This window comes from Crinia signifera, chromosome 7 (assembly GCF_055691185.1).
Source record: "Crinia signifera chromosome 7, ASM5569118v1, whole genome shotgun sequence".
NCBI lineage: Eukaryota > Metazoa > Chordata > Amphibia > Anura > Myobatrachidae > Crinia > Crinia signifera.
This window is the reverse complement of record NC_139223.1, coordinates 29,917,462-29,941,039: the sequence shown is the minus strand read 5'-3', so window position 1 is coordinate 29,941,039 and position 23,578 is coordinate 29,917,462. Positions and strand designations below refer to the sequence as shown.

General features: G+C 48.3%; 1 protein-coding gene across 1 annotated transcript; it reads right to left on the bottom strand.

Annotated features, from left to right (window-relative positions):
• Positions 1-2,490: 2,490 nt before the first annotated feature.
• On the bottom strand, positions 2,491-12,278 carry LOC146020003 (WD repeat-containing protein 90-like). The gene is made up of 6 exons (XM_083152739.1): positions 12,106-12,278; positions 11,249-11,840; positions 10,976-11,119; positions 10,632-10,751; positions 6,865-6,949; positions 2,491-3,955 (listed from the first exon to the last, which is right to left on the bottom strand). The coding sequence occupies exons 2-6, from the start codon at positions 11,342-11,344 to the stop codon at positions 3,798-3,800; spliced, it is 603 nt and encodes a 200-aa protein (XP_083008865.1). The 5' UTR covers positions 11,345-11,840; positions 12,106-12,278; the 3' UTR covers positions 2,491-3,797.
• Positions 12,279-23,578: the final 11,300 nt, after the last annotated feature.

Genomic DNA, 23,578 nt, shown 5'->3' with positions numbered 1-23,578 from the left:
TGGTAGTAAGTAAACTGATTAGCCTGGGGGCAGGGCAGGGTATTAAGGAGACCATCCCAGCTGCACTCTCAGAAGTTTAACTCCTTGGTGCCCGGTCTGGAGGACCTACAATATCCCATGGTACCAGTGATTCACCATGGCTTCAGAAAAACAGAATTAACAGGTAAGACCAAAATTCCTGTTATCCACTACGCAAGGAGTTGATATTATATAGTGTGGCGAGCGCAGCAAGCCACCGAGCCCTGCGGATTACTGCGCTCGCCACACTATATAAAATCAACTCCATGCATAGTGGATAGTGGAGTTATGAACAGGCAAAAAAATTGCATCGGATCGCATCTGATATATCGGCCGCCGTGACACTAAACAAGTACCAAATTTTGCATTAATTACAGATTTATCTGTATTTATTCCCAGGACACAGTGTTCATTTGTTGTTTTCTGTGTGTAGCCCAGGAGTTACTTGGTGACTGCGATAGAATCAGGCTGAACAGGGCCGGAGCTGATGTCACATGACTTCCCTTCCAATGCCTGGGAACGCCTGCGTTTTCCCTTCCAATGCCTGGGCACGCCTGCGTTTTCCCTTCCAATGCCTGGGCACGCCTGCGTTTTCCCTTCCAATGCCTGGGCACGCCTGCGTTTTCCCTTCCAATGCCTGGGCACGCCTGCATTTTCCCTTCCAATGCCTGGGCACGCCTGCGTTTTCCCTTCCAATGCCTGGGCACGCCTGCGTTTTCCCTTCCAATGCCTGGGCACGCCTGCATTTTCCCTTCCAATGCCTGGGCACGCCTGCGTTTTCCATAGACAGGACTGGTATAGCATTCTGAAACAAGGTGGAGACTGAAGGCTTCTTAAGTGCATTAAAAAGAATTAACAAAACTTCCAATGCAATGCTTGTGTCATGGACACGTACTGTATATCTAAAGGAGTGATCCACATCCAGCGAGGGGGCGTTCTACGGGCATGGGCATAGAAGTGGTGATGCGGAGGAAGCCAGATCCTTTCTTAGAGAGAGAATAGAATAGAGAGAGAATAGAATAGGTGGCGAGCATAGCCGTGCCCGCTGTCTGAGACTGGCCAGTCGGGATCCCGGGATAATGACCGTCGGGATCCCAACTGTCGGTGAAACATACCACACCCTCTTTAACCAGGGTTTCCCAATCTTGATTCTTAAGGCTTGTACACAGATGGTATAATCAAACTGACTGGGGTACTAATGAAGTCACCTGTGCTTAAGCATGCATATCCAGAAAACATGGACTGATAAGGCGTCTAAAGGCTCATACACACTACAAGATTATGGGGTCGATCCTATTAGGTCCGAAGGGTGCGAGGTGCCGTTTAAACGCTGAAAACGGCACCCGAATTATGCCGATCTGGCACCCTTCGCTGGGCCAAATTTTCTTAAAATTGCATGCACCCCCATGGAGGTGCGAGCGCTTTTAAAAAAATTCAGCCCGCCGTAAAGTGCGCCCAATACCGTGATGATTCGCACTCACAAAGGTTTAGACGCGAACCTGGAGTGACAATTGCTATGCACCAGGTGCACCGTCCGCCAGGTATAGGACATGCGAGCGCGCACCTTTCGCGACCATTCAGCGGGCCATTTACCAGCACTCTGCACCAGCATCCTACACGAAGCCTGCTCCGGGGTACACCCCGCCACATAGCAATGGGATGAGCGAGCGAGAAACTACAATATGGTGGGCTGGCTGAGAGTGGCTCCATCTGTACAGAAATTATTATTAATTATTATTAAGACACCTTTGGACTAGAAACATGGTTGATGAGGTTGAAAAAATACATTAGTCCATCAAATTCAACCTATTCTTGAATTACTGCTCTGCACAGATTAGATTTAATTTTGAATAGAATTTTATAATAGACCCAAATGAATTCACTATCTATCTACCGATACCCAAAATTGTATATTAGACCAGAAAGGAATAAGAACAGATAGAGCACTTCTCTTTTAGCTGGGGTCTGGCAATAGAATTGCCAAATGCCAGCCCCCGCCATCCACCGGAAAGGGGGGGGGGCGTGCGCACGAGACGACACTCTCGTGCCCCATTCCGACGGAGCCCTCCGACGCCCACTTCAGCTGCCCCCAGCTCCCCCTAACCCTGCCTGTCTCTCTGAAGCGGAGACGGGCAGGGATTCTGCCGCCCACCACCAAATGCAGGGGACGCGCGTACGTGTGAGACGCCCACGCATCCCTGTCGGATTGAGCGTCTCTCCGCCGGCGATTCCCAGAAATACTGAGATGAGCTCCATCTGTACATTATAATTAATGGTTATATCCCGGGATACTTGTTCTTCTAAGCATTTGTCTAACCCCTTTATCACTATATGACCCTTCACACAAACCTGGAACCTTCACACAAACCTGGAACGCCAGTAGCGATCGGCGTCTTACACACAATAGTAATGCACAGCGCGCAAACGCCAAAACTTACTGAGAAGAAAAACGTGAAAAATCCATCTGTTCAAATATTTATCAAAAATGCAATAAAAACATCACTAAACAACATTTTTTTTTTTTTTAAATGTACAAAACATAAAAGCAGCTTCCAGTAGCTCCTGCGGGAATACAATCGCTAGGTCGACATTACATCAACAACTAAAGGTCAACACAAGCATTAGGTCAACAATGGGAAGGTCGGCAGTGAAAAGGTCAACATGAGGTTTTTCATGTTTATTTGAGCTATTTCATACCCTACATCCACTGGGGCGTAGAGGGAGAATATAATAGTGTGCCCAGAGAAACGAGTCACCGCGCCCGAAGCATGGCGAGGGCAGTGACTCATGCCAGGGGACGCGGTACATTCATAAGAATTCATAGGAACTAAATACATATACGAAACCGGAAGTCACGGCCGCGCACTTCCGGTCGCGGTGATCACTTCCGGTCACGGACATTTTTGCCGCCTTTTTCAGGCATAAAAACCCTTCTTATGGAGATTGTAGTCACACTGCCTTGGAAGAAGAGCACTAGAGGCTCGAAACGCGTCGGCACAAGTGACTAACGGACTGACGGATTCCAGGTGTACCTACCACAGTGCTTAGGTATTTGGGGCCACAGCAGGGTGCACTTCCGGACTGCATCCCTGCCATATTCCATCCCTTGCTGGCTCCAAATACCCCTAGGGGTAAGAATTCACCTTTATCTGTTCCTACAAGAAATAAGAATTTTTACCTTTTTTTATATTATAAACATCCATATCCTTTTTTTTCTACATTTTATTGTTTTTTATTGATTGTTTTTCATTGAATATTTACCTATCAATAAATTGAATTTTACTTGTATTCTGGGCGCCTGTCAAAATTATCACACCTACCCACATCCAAGTATCCATACAAGGTCTGAGGGAGACCTAACAAGTGATAACTAAGAAGGCTGCCTGAGAAGGAGCGCAGGACCTGAGACTCAAATACACCCTTTCCACATTCATATGGTGTCATGTCCATATTCTTTGAAATTCGGGACAAAAAAAAAAAAACTGTAAAAAACTAATGTCGACCGTTTGACGGTCTACCTTCCCATTGTCGATTTAATGTATGTAGACCTTCACAATGCCGACCCATAACCCCCCTGCGTTATACCGTTTTAGTTTTTTTTATTTCAATTAAAAAATTCTAATAAAACATTACATTATGGCAAAGGTGACAAATATTTACAAGGTGTATATACAAAAGGCACTTTCTTATCTAGCTCCTAGTATTGGAGAGCAGTAATTGGGGCGACTGTCCGGACAGTGGTGGGATTAGCTACAGGACCCCCAGAGTTACACGGTGCATTATGAATTCTGTATGTCCCAGACAAGCACTTGGTTATAGGACGCGGTGAAGAGAAGGTTGCCTGAAGGAGATACTCGGCAGAGATGTACGCAGTCGTCGTGAGCTGAAAAGTCTTGTTGTGTGCCCGTGGACGAGTCAATGACGCGCAGGAGTCGCTCTGTGGAGAAGTAACGCAGGTTACCATGGCGGGAAACCAAGGAGCATAAAAAGCGAAATATTGTGTAAACAAATTTAAGAAAACTTATTCCTATAGTACATTAATAAATAGTTTTAATTAGATGGATTCTTATCATTTTTTTTGCTAGAGATTAGGATTGACACAATACAACATTTAGGTTATATGCACATTTTAATCCAGTGGTTCCCAAAATTTTGTAATTGAGAAATTTAGAAATAAAATATTAAATGGAGTAAATTGTGTTTATAGGTCATCCTGAAGGTGCGTACACACACTGGGTGATGTCATCCTGAAGGTGCGCACACACACTGGGTGATGTCATCCTGAAGGTGCGCACACACACACTGGGTGATGTCATCCTGAAGGTGCGCACACACACACTGGGTGATGTCATCCTGAAGGTGCGCACACACACACTGGGTGATGTCATCCTGAAGGTGCGCACACACACACTGGGTGATGTCATCCTGAAGGTGCGCACACACACTGGGTGATGTCATCCTGAAGGTGCGCACACACACTGGGTGATGTCATCCTGAAGGTGCGTACACACACTGGGTGATGTCATCCTGAAGGTGCGCACACACACTGGGTGATGTCATCCTGAAGGTGCGTACACACACTGGGTGATGTCATCCTGAAGGTGCGTACATACACTGGGTGATGTCATCCTGAAGGTGCGTACACACACTGGGTGATGTCATCCTGAAGGTGCGCGCACACACACTGGGTGATGTCATCCTGAAGGTGCGTACACACACTGGGTGATGTCATCCTGAAGGTGCGTACATACACTGAGCGTTTTTGCCCATGAATGTTTTTGGCCAATAAATCCCTTAGTGCAGTGGTTCCCAAACTGTGCGCCTAGGCTCCCTGGGGTGCCTCGGAGCACTTGCAGGGGTGCCCCAGGTTGGTGGCCCAGAACCAATTCAAATTATTTATGGCCACTGAAACAGGCAAAATCAGTGCTTGGGCCTTCCAATTATAAAATATGTGGTGAAACAGAAGTGAATCGTGTTCCTCACCATATAACTGGACCTAATTATGGCATTTAAGCACAACTTATTTCATTTAAATTTTTTTTTTTTTTTTTGGTGACAAACTTTGGCCTAGGGCTGCCCTGAAAAATATTCTGATACTCTAGGGTGCCGTGATTCAAAAAAGTTTGGGAACCTTTGCCTTAGTGCATACAAACTGGGCAATTTTCACACTGGCCCAGCGATTTCCAGGGTGATTGTCAGCGATTACCAGTCTCACCGCTCATAGTCCGCCCATACACACTAGGGGATTTTGAGCACGAAGTAGCTTGAAACGGGAAAGGTGAGCCACTTTTTTGGAGCCACTTTATTAATCAATTCTAATTTGCAATTATTAGTAGATGGTGAATGTCCTGGATAATTTCCTTACTATAAATGAAGGTACCACTCTCCAAAGGTGTAGAATGGAAGTAATCCATTGAATGGCTTATGTGATAGCGCTGGCTGATGTTAGACGTATAAGGATAATCGTGTATAATTATGGGCAGCATCAGACTGTATCGCCCATCACCCGTCCCAAATACACAGCAGCTTATAAACCCCTGAAGAACCTAATCAGTGACAGACTGCACATACGTACAGCCCGTAGTATGCATGCCCGCGGCCGCGCTGCAATCAAATCCTGCTCATTTATATATTCGCAAGCCGTTCGTAAGGTGATTGACAGGAAATAGGCGTCTGTGGGCGGTAACCGGCTAGGGGAGGGTGTGCGACGCCAGCGCCAGGCCGGATAACCCTTTCTCCATTGCAGCCGCTGAATAAGTCCCTGGTTACTCTGAGCCTCGGTTCCCAGTGTAACAATCATTCCATGGTTAATTTGCATGTCGGGATTTCCCTCGAGAGGGGCAGCTGCGTAACTGAACGCTGGCCTCTGCAAATTCACAGCCGTGCAATCAGGACTGAATTAGCCTCAATGTCCAGATAACATCCTGCTACAACCTGTAGTAAGTCTTAGGGGGGTCTTCAATCGCCCATGGGGGAGATGGTCGCCGGGCCCTATTCAATGCTGTCTTTCCAGACAGCATTGAGCAGGGTTTCTCGGCAGAACGAGCCCGACCTCACAAGCTGTCGGCTGCAGCTCGTCACTTCCCGGCCACGCCCCCTTCTCCCTCCCCGGCAGGTGGGACATTGAATCCCGCCTGCATGTTCTCAGTCGAGCTGACCGAGGACGGGACAGGGTCATGACCTACACATGGAATACCCCCCTTATAATGACCTTACTATAATATATTGTGAGATTTCTAAAATAATTGCTCACTGACGACATTTGATCTGATTATAAACTAGTAAATAGTTATCGGCGCGCGTCAAAATGACCGAACGGAGCAGCACTGGACTTGTTCTGCTGGGCGCCATCTAGTGGCCACGGGTGCACACAACACTGAGGAGCAGTGTTAATTAATTATTTTAGACAAATAATTAATGGGGACAAAAAGATATCTATTGTGCAATTACATTGTCATTAGAATCCATTAGAAGAGACATTAACCCCTTGAGTGGTGGGTTATGCTGGGGCAGGACAAACCTACCAGGGCAAATTTGTCCTGCCCCAGCAAAGCCTACCACAGAACGTAGGAGCCCCCGCCTCACCTTCGCTCCGGATGAGCTCCCCTGCCACCGCCGCCAGTCACAGCAGTGACCACAGGCGGCAGACTCGAGGATGTTCGCGGCGGCTGGAGAGCCTGAACTCCTGAGCGCTCCAGAGTCCCCCCGAAAATCCCCGGGGTCTGGGGAGCTCCGGCGCATGATTGACAGAGTGGAGGTGATGGGGAGGCGGGCAGAAGCAACAGGGGGGGGGGGTGTAATTTTGGCTGCTTATTCCAACTTGAATACTAATATCTGGGGACTTACCGTTGCTGCCCAGGGCTAGGAGTGAGGCTGCTGGTGACATGGAGAGAGATGTGGCGAAATGCGACAGTGGGATACTCAACAGGACCTGTAGGAGAGAGATGTGAAGAGAGAGAGGCAATGTCAGGGTGGGGATGTCCACTGGCTGTTTTGTGTAGTGAATATTACAAACATATGTATAAAATAGCAGGAAAGGAGTCAGTGGCATAGAGAGTCCAGGCGGTAACTGTGCAGCAACCTGACATGTCCTCCGCTCCCAGTTGTAGCTCGGTTATTCCTCCATTTGTTTTTGTAATCGGTACTCTTTACTTAGTTGGGCGCCCATCGGGGTGATCGCGGGCATCGCGGGCAGTACATTAACGGCCGCGACACGATGCCCGCGATCACCGCGATTTCCCATAGGGTTCAATGTTAAATTTAGTGCTGCCCGCGATTTTACATTCAATGCTTCAATGGCCGCGATTTGGCCATAGGAATCAATGTTAAATGGGCTACAGAGCCCAAATAGGCACAATTAACACTTAAATGTCCCCCCAAATTTGTAACGCCACCCCACGATCCACGCCAACCCGAAGTGTGACGAGCGCAGCGAGCCCGCGAGGGGCGGCGTGACGCGTCCTCCGACCTTTTCATACCCCCACTATCCACGTCGGCGTGGAGTTGAGAATAGAATAGTGTGGCGAGCGCAGCGAGCCACCGAGCCCGAAGCATGGCGAGCGCAGCGAGCCCCGCGAGGGGACGTGGATACCTGTGAAGCCCGCGTAGGGCCACGTTTACCTGTGAAGGTATCCGCGTCCCCTCGCCACGCTTCGGGCTCGGTGGCTCGCTGCGCTCGCCACACTATTCTATTCTCAACTCCACGCCGACGTGGATAGTGGGGGTATGAAAAGGTCGGAGGACGCGTACCGCAGCCGCTCGCCACGCTTCGGGTTGGCGTGGATCGTGGGGTGGCGTAACAAATTTGGGGGGACATTTAAGTTTTAATTGTGCCTATTTGGGCTCTGTAGCCCATTTAACATTGATTCCTATGGCCAAATCGCGGCCATTGAAGCATTGAATGTAAAATCGCGGGCAGCACTAAATTTAACATTGAACCCTATGGGAAATCGCGGTGATCGCGGGCATCGCGTCGCGGCCGTTAATGTACTGGCCGCGATGCCCGCGATCACCGCGATTTCTTTACCCACGACGCCCACGATGGAGATCGTGGGCGCCCAACTAAGTAAAGAGTACCTTGTAATCTAACAGCAGGCAGAGACACCCTCGCTGTTCTACCCCACACTCAGCTTCTCTGTGTACTGGTTAATCCCCCCCACCTGGCCAATGCGGAGAGATCAGCAGAGGAGGCCATATACAGTAGGACACACAACACCTTAATGGTCTTACCCGCACAGACAAAAGCGCATGTTACATCTGCCCCACCTGCAGTGCAGCATGGTTTTCTCCATTTGCTAAGAAAGCAGCATTGCAATCAGGTCGGAACTAGACCCATAGAAAGAAAAGTAGGTGCACTCGCCCAACAGATCTAATGAGAATTGTAATGGTCAGAGCATCACAGTGTAACACACTTATTGTAGCACTTTATAGCCCCCACCACAGTAACTGCTCACACTGATCTAACACTCCCTAACCTACCACAGTAACTTCTGCCACTGATCTAACACTCCCTAACCTACCACAGGAACTGCTCCCACTGATCTAACCCTCCCTAACCTACCACAGTAACTGCTCCCACTGATCTAACCCTCCCTAACCTACCACAGAAACTGCTCCCACTTATCTAACACTCCCTAACCTACCACAGAAACTGCTCCCACTGATCTAACCCTCCCTAACCTACCACAGTAACTGCTCCCACTTATCTAACACTCCCTAACCTACCACAGTAACTGCTGCCACTTATCTAACACTCCCTAACCTACCACAGTAACTGCTGCCACTTATCTAACACTCCCTAACCTACCACAGTAACTGCTGCCACTGATCTAACCCTCCCAAACCTACCACAGTAACTGCTGTCACTGATCTAACCCTCCCTAACCTACCACAGTAACTGCTCCCACTTATCTAACACTCCCTAACCTACCACAGAAACTGCTCCCACTGTTCTAACAATCCCTAACCTACCACAGTAACTGCTCCCACTGATCTAACACTCCCTAACCTACCACAGTAACTGCTGCCACTGATCTAACCCTCCCTAACCTACCACAGTAACTGCTGCCACTGATCTAACCCTCCCTAACCTACCACAGTAACTGCTGCCACTGATCTAACACTCCCTAACCTACCACAGTAACTGCCTCCACTGATCTAACACTCCCTAACCTACCAAAGTAACTGCTCCCACTTATCTAACACTCCCTAACCTACCACAGAAACTGCTCCCACTGATCTAACACTCCCTAACCTACCACAGTAACTGCTGCCACTGATACAACACTCTCTAACCTACCACAGTAACTGCTGCCACTGATCTAACACTCCCTAACCTACCACAGTAACTGCTGCCACTGATCTAACACTACCTAACCTACCACAGTAACTGCTGCCACTGATCTAGCCCTCCGTAACCTACCACAGTAACTGCTCCCACTTATCTAACACTCCCTAACCTACCACAGTAACTGCTGCCACTGATCTAGCCCTCCCTAACCTACCACAGTAACTGCTCCCACTTATCTAACACTCCCTAACCTACCACAGTAACTGCTGACACTGATCTAACCCTCCCTAGCCTACCACAGTAACTGCTGCCACTGATCTGGCACTCCCTAACCTGCCACAGTAACTTCTGCCACTGATCTAACACGCCCTAACATACCACAGTAACTGCTGCCACTGATCTAACACTCCCTAACCTACCACAGTAACTGCTGCCACTGATCTAACACTCCCTAACCTACCACAGTAACTGCTCCCACTTATCTAATACTCCCTAACCTACCACAGAAACTGCTGCCACTGATCTAACCGTCCCTAACCTACCACAGTAACTGCTGCCACTGATCTAACACTCCCTAACCTACCACAGTAACAGCTGCCACTGATCTGACACTCTCTAACCTACCACAGCAACTGCTCTAACACTCCCTAACCTACCACAGTAACTGCTGCCACTGATCTAACACTCCCTTACCTACCACAGTAACTGCTCCCACTTATACCCCTTTCACACCAGCCAAAATCCCGGCAAAAGGGCTAGGGGGTACTTACCCACGTTGCAGGTCCTCTATGTGCTGTCAGGCCGGGGATCCACACTGGCGGCGGGCGCAAATGACATGACAGCGACGGATGAGGATGATGCAGCTCTCTGGCACCCTCACTGCCGCCAGACAGCTGCGTCATCTGCGCCCGCCGCCTGTGTGGATCCCCGGCCTGCACCAAGGACCAGCAACCAGGGCAAGTACTTGCCGCCTGCCCGCCTCCTTCACACACCAGAAAATGCAGGGACTTGCTAAATGATTACATATCTAATTAGTAATGTGCTTCCGTGTGTGGCACTACAAGTCTCAGCATGAGAGCACCTTTCATTACTTCTAGTTAGGTTTTTCAGTCTAGGCCCGGGCATAGTTAATACCCTGGCTAAATCGCTGACTGGTCAGCTGGCAAAGGCTACAAGAACAGATACAGCATGACAAGTTTTCAGGAACACCTGGAGGAAGAACAGGGATGAAAGCATGAGACTACAGGAGTAGCGGAGGGCAGGAGCTGGGAGAACGGAGGCAGAGTTACGAGAAACAGCCGATGCCATCCCAGTATAGCAGTACCTGCTTCTGTGCCAGGCTATAGAACAGAACCTCCTTCTGTATTCCAAATCCTGTGTACACCACCGTGCCCAGCTGCCACGGGCAAAACGCTGCCAGGGTGGGAATGGGGGTCTCCGCTTCCTGTGTGACAAAACAAACTTTAGGAAACTGCATCAGATGTAAGGACTCAGGACTACAAACAGTAACATGTATCAGATAATGAGACGTACAGGCGACTTGCGTGACATCAGCACGTAACGCTACAGGCCATGTGTATAATACAGCAGCCTGATCGTACATGTGTAACTGCACCAGGTGTATATATACCATGCAATGCGGTCTCCAGCCGCAGTCTCACCACTCACCTTTTCACTGTCTGGAGCTGGGAAACTCAACCAATCCAAGAGTTCGCACTTGTCTTTTAGCCAATCAGAGGCCCAGACACTTACACGCCTGTCCAAACTGGCTGCCAACCAGATCTCTCCTCCCTGCAGGCCTAGTTCATCCGGCTTTAAAAGACAGAAACATAAGTAACTGTCATATTCCATCGCCCCCTAGCTGTAACATCTGAGATGTGCTTCAGGTAATACAAGGGTGCAAACACAGTACAGGTTGCAGTCTGACAGCCCACTTGGTACCTTTCTAGGTGAGCACTGGATGGTGGTGATGGGGGAACCCTTGTGGTCACTCAGTATCCGGATAGTCATTCCTGTACGCGGGCTGCTGATGGCCATCAGTCCATCCTTCCCGCCGGACAGCAGTACGTCACCTGTATAAAAGTATGGCTGTCACTGACACAAGAACCATAGCCAGAGACACGTGGATGGGCCCAGCAGTCACTAACCAGTCCGGGAGAAGGCAATGGCAGTCACGGCACAAGGGTGAGGATGAATCTTCATCTCCATCTCCGTCTTAGACACACTGAAGATACGGATTGTCCCATCGCTGTAACCGGCGGCGATCCTCTGCCCGGTGCTGGCATGGCGGCTCCAGTCCAGACACAAGCAGCTCTGTGGCATAAGGAGTATACCATGCTGTAATAGCAGTAACCTTACACCGGGCACGGCAGATCCCCGAGCAGGAGATGTACAATGGGGCTGGTGGTACCTGGTTGAGGACTTGGAACTGAAGAAGCAGCTCGCAGCTATGGAGGGACCAGACCCGGACGCTGCCATCTTCCCCGCATGTCGCACAGTGCGTCTCCCCCGGACCCACCACCAAATCCGTCACCTACAGAGACAGAAAATTCTCTGTTCTAAGAAGGGACCAAGTAGTTACCAAACTATGGGGCCATTTATCAACGAGTGATAAAACCCGCTGTGTACAGAACACCGTGCGTATCATAAATGGGGCTCCAGCCAATCAGCTCACAAATGTAATTTTTCAACCACATAACAGTTAGGAGCTGATTGGCTGGAACACAATGAGTCTGATCACTGGTTGATAAATGAGCCCCTATGGATGAATTTGCTCTCCCAGAATAATGTGTCTGTACCTTGTTCCTATGACCACTGATGAGTCGGATGCTGCTATTCTCCACCCAGTTGATGTACCATAACGTGCTAGCTGTGGTACCCACGATACCCATCTCCAGGGCATCGTCAAAGGTCGCACTGACAACGGCGCCATCTAGCGTCATCTCTTGTTCCATTAGGACAGACGAGGAGCTACAGAGGAGAAGCAATAAATCACAGTCCAACCAGAAATAATGAAAAACATTTCCTCGCACAAAGCAACCAGGCGTATAGCACGGCAGATTGTACCATTCACGTGGGGGGGATCACTGGTGTGCAAAGTGCACCCATCACCATTACATAGCGGCAGCAGTTACTCTCCTAAGAGTCACAGTAAATTCCTACAGAGAGATCCAGTTCATTGCCCTGTCCTGCATGCTCCAAGCCTTCCATCGCTGCGGTTGGTGGCGCGTCGGAGTCACACAATAAACCTAACTCCCGTACCTGGCCTCGGACCCCTTCTCTCTCAGCTCCTGCACGGCAGCCACGGACCACAGCCTTATCCTGCGAGTGTTACTACCAGTCACCAGCCTGTTGCCTCTGCACAGCAGAACACCTTGGGGCAGATAGAAATAAAATAATTATCCTGTTGTGAAATGAACTCAGTTCTTGCCGGACAGCTGAAGGAGCTGGCACTCACCGATCTCCCCCTGGTCCGCTTCCCACGTCATAAAGCATCGGTGAGTCTGGGCATCCCACACGCACACCTGCCCTGTGCTGCAGCCCGTATACAGCAGAGAGGTGGGGTTATAGGTGAGGGACGTCAGTTCTGCTGAACCAACCTCATCCGGTACCGCGGCTCTGTATAACTGAGATAAGACAGGGAGGGGGACATGGATGCATCAATGGGTCTGTGGCTACACTTGGGACCGACACGATCTCCCAGTTCCACAGTGAGCAGACACAAGTAAGAGAGTTCATTACAGAGGCCCTTACTAGAGTAGACAGCAGGACTTCACCAATCACATATTCTGTAGCTTTTGCTGTCCAATGGGAAAGCTTGCTTACCTTCAGCTGAGATGATGTCCCATTTTCCTCTAGGCGACAGAAATTTACAGCAGCGGTGCCCACACAAGCCAAAGAATTGGCATGTGTCGGGTTAAAGGCGACGGCGTGCACAGGCTGGATCATCTTACTACTGGCCAACAGCTCGTAGGTCCTGGTGCTCCACAGTGCAAGCTTCCCATCCCGGAAATCTCCTGCCAGACAAAAACACTGATTTACGGGAGAACTCCACCAAGTGCCAACAAATGCTGCCCAGACCGCCACCGCCATTGATGGACCGGCCAGAAACAAAGGAGGGAAAGTCATTTTATTTTATTGCATGTATGTTTATTTGAAGGGACTTCAAATAAAAGGCGAAAGAGCAACCATTAAAGGCCTAATTCAAATCTGATCGCTAGGCTGGGTTCCCTCACAGCCTAGTGACCAGGTCAGCGCCACCTGATCGGAAGATTCCTCCCCCCCTTCGGTAATAAAAGTCAATCAGAACTGCGAGTGTGTTTGGCGTATAAATCTAGTACGCTGAACAAAAACATCCATGTGGCGGTAATGCCGGCCTGTCACATTTATATGGAACCCAGAGGTCAATAGTAGATTTCAGGAAATGCTGCGGATCCAGATCACAGAGAATAAACGCCATCTTCCCTTCCGCAGTTTTAGTGCTGACAATGGTGGGAGTCTAAACAATATATATAGTACTTATGGTTCAGTAAGAACGTAATGCCTCATACACACGGTTCCATGTGGTCTATTTTTCGATTTTATTCTGCTTATATAAGCAAAACCGAATCGTAATCGAACGGAAATCAAAACACATGCGATTCCGATGTGCGGCCCCGCGACATCGATATCAAATAGAAAAATAACCTGTGCAGGCAAACCTATATAGTACAGATCTGTCCGATATAGTCCAAATCCAATGTGATTGCCTTGCTGTGCGAGTCGATCCAGATGGGATCGGGATCGAATAGCAAGGCAATCGCACCTTGTGTGCACCCATTAAGAAACATGTGACAGCTGGATGACCAATGACTAATCTCCGATGAGCTGCATACTGACCGACAGTGACGAGAAGCCGGTCATCCCGGGAGAAGCTCATGGCCTGCACCTCCGCCTGGTGATACTGCAGGATTTTCTTACAGACGCCTTCTTGTGTGTCCCAGATTCTAATCTGGCACAGAGAACACCCATCTCCCGAGCCCGATGAGGACGCCAGAATCTAGGCAGAAATAATACACAAGGCTACAGTGCTCGGAACATAATAATAATGTTATTTATATAGAGCTCTTTCTCCAATGGGGCTCAAGGCACTTAACAGATCGAATGAATGTAGTACAGTACAGGAACAATAAAGTTCAGAAAATATTTTCATAAACTCTAGAGAGCATGGAGATTCTTAAGGGAATTAAGTAAATGCTTGAGTAAACAGGAAAGTCTTGAATCTGTTTTGTGAAAGGATCTAGAGTGGGGGCCTCTCTAACTGTGCGGGGAAGTGAGTTCCATAGAGTCAGAGCCACATGGCTAAACACCGGGTTATTACCTGGTAATGGGTTTTCCTCTACTCCACCATGGCAGCCCTCACTCATGGGTTTCTCCCCTCTGGGTAGTGCCTTGGAAAGGAAGAAAAGACACCAGCCCCTATAAAAGGGCCCCTCCTCCTTCCTTCTGTGTCTTTGCATTCTCCAGCTTAAAAACATAACAGATTAGTACACAACACATTAAAAACGAGTGAGGGTCGGGAATATATGCTGCCATGGTGGAGTAGAGGAAAACCCATTACCAGGTAATAACCCGGTGTTTCCTCTACCTCCCCCATGGCAGCCCTCACTCATGGGTCATACCCAAGCAGTACATAAATCCAGAGGGGGGTAATACTCACGTAAACAGAAACATAAGCCAGCTCGGCTATAACAACAAAAGAAAATATTCTTTTTTTTTTCCACAATACTGCCGTGCTAAGGATTCTTCTCCCAAACTTGGCGTCTGATGATGACAATACATCAACTCTGTAATGCCTCGTGAAGGTATGGACCGATGACCATCCTGCTGCCTTACACAATTCTAAGACCGAGACGGATTCCTTCTCCGCCCAGGATGCGGCCACCGATCTTGTGGAGTGAGCCCTAAGCCCTTCTGGCGGCTCCTTCCGCCTTATTTGGTATGCCTTCAGGATGCACTCTCTGATCCATCTTGACAAAGTCTGTTTGGACGCCATTTGTCCTCTTTTATTTCCTACTGTTAGTATGAACAGATTTTTGGCTTGGCGAAATTCTGCAGTTCTTTGTTTGTAAATAGTTAGGGCCCTGACGACATCCAATGTATGCAAACGTTCCTCCTTACTATTGGATGGATTGGAACAGAAGGACGGGAGTACAATTTCTTGGTTTATGTGGAATTCCGATGCTACTTTTGGGACAAACAACGGGTTCGTCCTTAAGGTTACCTTATCTTCGTAGAAGTTTAGATAGGGCTCATCTACCCACAATGCCTGTAACTCTGAAACTCTACGGGCCGACGTTATTGCTACCAAAAATAGGACTTTCCATGATAACAATTTCAGTGATACTTCATGCATAGGTTTAAATGGCGCTTCCATGAGCACCCCTAGTACTAAATTTAAGTCCCAGGGTGGTAATGGACTTCTAATTCTTGGTTTCAGCCTTTTTACTGCTTGCATAAACCTGCGTACGTCTCTGTTGTTTGCCACATCCCAGTCTAACATGGAAGCAAGCGCTGATACTTGTACCTTCAAGGTACTCACCGAGAGACCCATCTGGAGACCCTGTTGTAGGAAGCTCAATATCGTGGCTACAGTCTTCGGATCCTTATGCTCACTTTTTGACCAATACACATATCTTTTCCATATTCTGTAATATGTCTTTACTGTGGAGCTTTTTCTGGCTTTAAGTAGCGTCACAATGACCTCCTTGTCAAACCCCTTTGCTGTTAGCGCCTTGGTCTCAGCAACCAAGCCGTCAGGTTCCAGGACGGGGGCTGCGCCCTTGTCACTCGTCCCTGCGACAGCAGATCCTGAGTCGATGGCAACCTCCATGGTTTGTCCACTGCCAGCCTGCATACTGTACTGAACCACGCCCTCCTTGGCCAATGTGGTAACACTGCTATGACTTTCACATTCTCTCTCTGGATCTTCTTCAGTAGTCTTGGGATTATGGGAATTGGAGGAAACACATAAGCCATTTCCATGTTCCACACAGCTGTCAGAGCATCTACTTGAGCCGCCTGAGGGTCCCGAAATCTTGAAAAGTACTCTGTTTCTTTCTGTCGCCATCAAGTCTACTTGAGGTACACCCCACTTCTTTACCAACAAGTCGAACACTATACTGTTGAGAGACCATTCTCCCGGTAGACAATCTTCTCTGCTTAGCTGATGCGCGACCACATTGTCCTTCCCCGCGAGGAACACTGCTGAGATATTTACCACGCGAGCTTCTGCCCACTCGAATAGCTTGGATGTCTCTTCTAACAGAGCCCTGCTCCTTGTGCCCCCCTGGTGGTTTATATAAAAGACACCACCGCCTGGTTGTCGAATCTTATAATCAATTCCCTGCCTCGTATTAGGCTTTGGAAGTGAACGCAAGCCCGATATACTGCTTCTATCTCTCTCAGATTGGAATGGGCTGTTTGCCATTCTGTTGACCAACGTCCTTGAGCCACCTGGCTGGCACATGTTGCCCCCCAGCCGTACTGACTGGCGTCTGTAGTAATTACTATTTGTTTTTCTATTGCAAAACTTCTCCCTGTTGCCAGACGTTCCGCGTCTGACCACCAGTCCAAATCTTTTTTCGCCGCTTTTGACAGTTATTCGATGATTTAGTCCCCTGCTGTTTTTGTCCCACTGCATTAAAAAGCATGTTTGAAGCTTTCTCATGTGAAAACAAGACCATGGGATCGTTTCTAGCGCTGCCGACATGAGGCCCAAAGTTTCCATGCAGTCTCGAGAGGATACCATCGTTCTCTTCAGCATCCATATTATTTTCTTGAGCAGTTTCTCTCTTCTGGCTATTGTTAAGGACACATTCAGGTTCTGGGTATTTATGATCACGCCCAGATACTGTATTTCTCGTGTTGGAACAAGACGACTCTTTTTCTCGTTTATTAACCATCCATTGTCCTTAGGCATTCCACTACCTCTGCCGTATGCAATACCAGCTGAGCCTCTGATTCTGCCACGATCAGGATGTCGTCCAGGTAGGGATATAGTCTTATTCCTCTTCGTCTCAGCCAGGCGATTACTACCACTAGTATTTTTGTAAAAGTCCTGGGAAAAGTTGCCAGGCCAAAAGGGAGCGCGTTGAACTGATAAGTGACCCCTTGGACCCGGAACCTCAGGAATTTCCGATGCCCTTCGAAAATTGGAACATGTAGATAAGCGTCCTTGAGGTCTATCGAGGACATGAAGTCGTCTTGATTTAGGTCCGCAATGATAGACTTTATTGATTCCATCCTGAAAGATTTTATTCTTATAAACTTGTTAAACCTGCGCAGATCTAAGATGGTTCGAAAACCGCCCGCGGCCTTCCTCACCACGAAGAATCGGGAAAACCATCCCCGAAACTCTTGTGACTTTGTCACTATGCTGACCACATTTTGATCTAGCATTTATTTTAGACTGGACAATAATGCTCCCCTTTCTTCCATGTCTTCTGGAATAGGGGACTTCACCAGGAGTTCCCCTGGTTTTTTCACAAAGTCTATTTTGTAGCCCGAACGAACCACTTCTAGAACCCACTCGTCTGAAGTGGATCTCTGCCAAGCGCTTTGAAACTTCAGCAGCCTGGCTCCTACCCCTTGTGGGTTGGCGTCATTGGGAGTCTTTTTTAGAAGAGAATCTACTCTCCTTGTTCCCTTGGCCACGAAAATTGGCCCTGGAAATCCATGATCCCCTTCTGTACGGTCTCCCAGGCCTATAAGCCCTTGATTCCCTAAATTCTTGCTGCTGGTATCTATTAAACCTTGGCGGGGGAGTCTTCTTAGCTACATTATCCTGAGGTAACCACACGGATTTACCTCCAGAAATTTTAGAAACGAAGTCATCCAATTGTTTGCCAAAAAGGTAATCACCCTGAAAGGGCATGGAAAGTAGTCTGTTTTTAGACTGCACTTCTGCTGCCCAAGGCTTTAGCCAGAAGGCTCTCCTAGTGGCCGCTGCCGCTGCTCCAGCTCTCGCCGCTAGGCGCACTGAGTCCAATGAGGCCTCACACACGAACTCCACCACAAGTTGCACATCCTGCACCATCCTGACTAGCTCAGATCTTTTGATTCCATCCAGTAAATCGCTCTCCAGCTGCTGGCACCAGCCCCACAGTACTCTGGAGGTAACAGCCATAGCCGCTGCTGGTTTCAACGCCGCACCTGCCACCAACTGCAGCTTCCTAAGACCCAACTCGATTTTTCTCTCCATAGGGCAGTGGTTCCCAAACTGTGTGCCGTGGCTCCTTGGGGTGCCTCGGGACACATGCAGGGGTGCCGCGGCTTGGTGGTCTAGGACCAACTCAAATTATTAATGGTTAATTATTTATGAGCAAAACCAGTGCTGGTGGCTGCCAATCATAGAATGTGTACAAACAGAAGCAAATCCTGCCCTTTACCACATAACTGCTGCTAAGAATCGAATATAAACCCAATCTAGTTAATTTTTTTGGGACCTAAGGGTGCCGTGAAAAAAATTCTGATGCTCTAGGGTGCCGTGAATGAAAAAAGATTGGGAACCCCTGCCATAGGGTCTTTAAATATATTGGCCTCCTCTAGGGGCAAAGTGGTCTTTCTAGATAGTCTTGCCACTGCTGCATCTATTTTCAGTGCTGCCTCCCAGGAGGAAACCTGCTCTTTGTCAAATGGATACATCTTATTGATCCTGTTTGAGATAACCCCCCGTTTGTCTGGGTGTTTCCATTCTTCTGAAATTACTTCTTTCAGAGTATTGGACAGAGGGAACACTTTACCTTTACGTTTCTTATCCTTAAATAACATTTCTTGGAGGCTCAAGTCCTCCTGTGGATCATCAATATTCAGAGATTTGTAGATCAGGTTCAGCAGATTATCAATCATATCCGGATTCACCTCAGTCTCTAACTTATCCTGACTGGGCATATCCTCTATCTGATCCAAGTCAAACTCCGGCATAACCACACTAGTTGACTGATGGACAGAATCATCTGAGTCCTCACTAAGGATGACATGTTTCCTTTTAGTGGACCTTTTCTCCAAATCCTCCTTGGCCACAAATTTCTCTGCCAACGCTGCTGTCAGCATTTCCACTAGACTCGACATTTGTGCTGGCGGCAACTGTTGAGGGGCCTTAAGCTGGGCATACATCAGAAAGACCGATCTTAAGATCGATTGCGCTCATGATTGTGTACAATTTCCCTTGAAATCCCCGGCAGTCCTTGGTGGTTTTTGGACACACAATCTACACACAATCCATCTTACAATCAGTCATACAATCCATCTGCTGTATGATTGTGTATACAAGATGTGCACACAATCTGCATACAATCCATTATACAATCAGTCATACAATCCATCTGATGATTGATTGTATGATTTGTGTACACAAGATGTGCGCACAATCTGCATACAATCCATCTTACAATCAATTGAGATTGTATGATTGGGTACAATATCTTTCTGATGTATGGCCACCTTCACAACTTTCACATAAGATGCCCACGTGTTTCTCAGGTAACACTTTCTCACAGGCTGCACATTTGTCTAAATGAGGTCTGGTCTCTGATTTATAATAGAACCATAATAATCACTTATATAAGCGTATAGGCTAAGGTGGACACCCATAAACAATGTGGCTTACCCTGACTTTTTCACAGCACGACCATCGTCCTCCATGACAGCAGTGCGCACCTATACTCTGCTAAGAACAAGAAAAAACTCTCCTGATGCACGACACTAATTAGCCTCCAGCGTTAACGCAGCAAAAAAGAGCCAAAAACCAGTTGCCCGATAGGCACCTTACCCGGCTTGTACTGAAGACCTCAGACACGCTGGCGACCCCAGACGCTGACTATCCAGTACAGCGCTGCTCAGATACCGACGCCGGCTAAGTACGCTTCCGCTCGCGGCGGAAGCGCGTCACTCGCCGGCGCCGCGCACTGCCGTCGACGTCCGCCCTGTGCAGACGCACGCGGGCCAGGTAGTGACGCGGCAGTCGCTATCCCGTGCCGCCATAGCAATCACTCCTGCGGACGCCACCGCCTGTAGCTGCCCCCAGGGGGGTCCGCATGCGGCCTCATGAACAGATCCACCGGGTCTCTTTGACTGGATCCCACATCCTCTGCAAGGGGCCTGGGCCGCGGCAGGGACGTTTCCCCATGTAGGGTAAGCCAGTGTCCACCTGCCACCTCACTTGCACTTACCCGGAAAGGAAAAAAAGACACAGAAGGAAAGAGGAGGGGCCCTTCTATAGGGGCTGGTGTCTTTTCTTCCTTTCCAAGGCACTACCCAGAGGGGAGAAACCCATGAGTGAGGGCTGCCATGGGGGAGGTAGAGGAAAAGCAGGTGAATTATGGGAGATTCTAGATACTGCTAAAAGTCCTTCATCTACAGATCGCAGTAATCGGGTGGGACAGTATGGGATCAGAAGCTGCTGCAGGTACCTCGGGCCTTGCTCATGTTGGGCTTTGAAACTCAGTAGGTTTATCTTGAAGATGATTTGTCCAGGTAAAGTCAGTGGAGGGAGTAGAGAATGGGAGTTATGTGGCTAGAACGGGGCTGGTTGGGGCAATAGAAGTAAGAGTGAGGCAATATAATGGTGTGAAAGAAATCTTGTGAGATTTACTGATGCACATAAATGACAAGAAGGGAACAGTTGGGCCATACTCACCATGGCATCATGAGTCAGTGCCAGGGTAGAGATCTCCTCGGGGTGTCCCAACCAGTGTCGCTGCATCCCAGAATGCAGATCCTCCACCACAATCACACAGCCGCACGTGTACGCAAAGAACCCTGCACAGTACACGGCAATCACTGACAATCCCATTCACGTCCTATCACCGCCATTAACAATGATCACACCCTCGCACCCCTACGGACAGTCGGACCCCTCCATATTCTTAGGACAGCATCACAATGGAAATGTTATTCTTGCATCATATCCTTTTCTCTGAATGGGACACGGAGGGGTAGTAAATTTACTAAGATGGGAGTTCTATTGAAGATGGAATGTTGCCCGTAGCAACCAATCAGATTCTATCTCTGTGAGAGATGTGCAATATATCCGCTAATAATGCCAGCGTCGCTCTCATTTGTTATATAAATGCAAATAAAAATGTGGTGTAAAAAAAGATTATGGGCCTTATTTTGGTTCACTCTCTGACAAAATCCTTCTTAGATGGACAAAACCATATGCACTGCAGGTGGGGCAGATGTTACTTGTGCAGAGAGAATTAGATTTGGGTGGGGTTTTACTTCAAAGTGAGATCTATATTGCAGTGTAAAAATAAAGCAGTCAGTATTTACCCTGCAAGGAAACAAAATAACTCACCCAAATCTAATTCTCTCTGCACATTTTACATCTGCCCCCCTGCAGTGCACATGGTTTTGTCCATCTAAGAAGGATTTTGTCAGAAAGAGTGAACCAAAATAAGGCCTGAAATTTCCTGTATAAGGTAACATTACCGGTCATTATGATGGATACAAATGTGCGCTTGGCAAATTTCCCACGATGTTGACAAATTCACTCAAAGGGGTTAAAATGTTAGTGTACTTTTAACTAGAGCAAAACTGGATGGGCACTCGGTGTTCCCCAATGGGTTCGGAGAAGGATACAATATAAGGATCCCATTTTCTCTCTCATGGGGGACATAGGACCATGGCAATATTCCCAAAGCTGCCTCTACATATGAAATGTCAAAGCTCAGCATGCCACGGTGGAAAGAAAGCAGAAATTTTAATTTAAAAAAGAGGAGACTGCAGTCATTTGAGCTACTGTGACATCACTATGCTTAAACTAGTGAGTGTCTTTGCAAAGCCTCGGGACACACTAGCAGTGCATGTTGGCCAGGTCTCACAGAATCGCAAGTAAAATAATCAGCACCACCTGTGGATCTTATAAAATGTGTCAGTCAGCAATGAATACACCTGTGCCTCGACATGGATATATGGAAAACATGTACTGTCAGTTTGTCCTGAGGACTGGATTGGAGAAGCACAGCCCAGGTGTATGGAGCAACCATGGAGCATTTCTGCATTGCAAGTCCAGCAAGCTGTCAGTCAGTGAGTGTGGCGCACGTCTCTCTGCCATGGGGCAGTAACAGGAAGCATGCATATTATACAGTATATCCCAGTAACGCAGCCTTTCATATACACTGTCACACAGTGGCTGCAGCGTACAGTATAAGACATGTGGAGCCGAGGCTATGTATATATCATGTACCTGTATCTGGGTTCCACGCCATGTTCCCTCTGCCGTTACCATTGTACCCAATGACTGCTTTCAGCTGCAACATTTCCTGGCCGGGCGGAGGTGGGCACATTCCCTGTACAATACACAAGGTGCAATGACATCAATTCACCAGCCAATCAACGCCTGTCATTTTTCAAACTTAGCTGATTAGCTGGTGCATTACCACCTCCTACTCTGTCTCCACTTTATCCCTGCACCAGGCGTAATACATCTGCCCCACTGTGAGCTTCTTACCTTTGCCAAGCAGGGGTCTTTGAAACGAGGGTTGAAATGAGTGTAAGCATCAGGACGGGGCGTCTCCTGCCTCACATCTAATGAAGGAACACAGGAGATAAGATTATATTGAATGTGCGCACAAACTGGGGAGTATAGAGGACAAGGACGTCCATAGTCTGCTCAGCAATCAGCCGTCTCTGACAGGTGCTTAGCGCGCACTCATCTCCGCATACAGGGAGCATGCATTGCTCTGCACATCAGCACCGTTGGGTTACGGCAGTGGTTCCCAAACTGTGTGCCGTGGCTCCCTGGGGTGCCTCGGGACACATGCAGGGGTGCCGCGGCTTGGTGGTCTAGGACCAACTCAAATTATTAATGGTTAATTATTTATGAGCAAAACCAGTGCTGGTGGCTGCCAATCATAGAATGTGTACAAACAGAAGCAAATCCTGCCCTTTACCACATAACTGCTGCTAAGAATCGAATATAAACCCAATCTAGTTAATTTTTTTGGGACCTAAGGGTGCCGTGAAAAAAATTCTGATGCTCTAGGGTGCCGTGAATGAAAAAAGATTGGGAACCCCTGGGTTACGGTGATTCTGTCTGACAATGTTGGGTTCATCATTACCTTCTCCCTGACTGCTGCTGATGGTCCTAGAACCCCAGGGCAGCTTGGACCTATTGGGCTGGCTCTCTATAATGATCAGAGATGACTGCCCATCACTTTCCAGTGGATCTCGCAATTCCACCTCTTCCACCACAGATTCTGCGTGCGCAGCTCCGGCCGCCACCGCGTC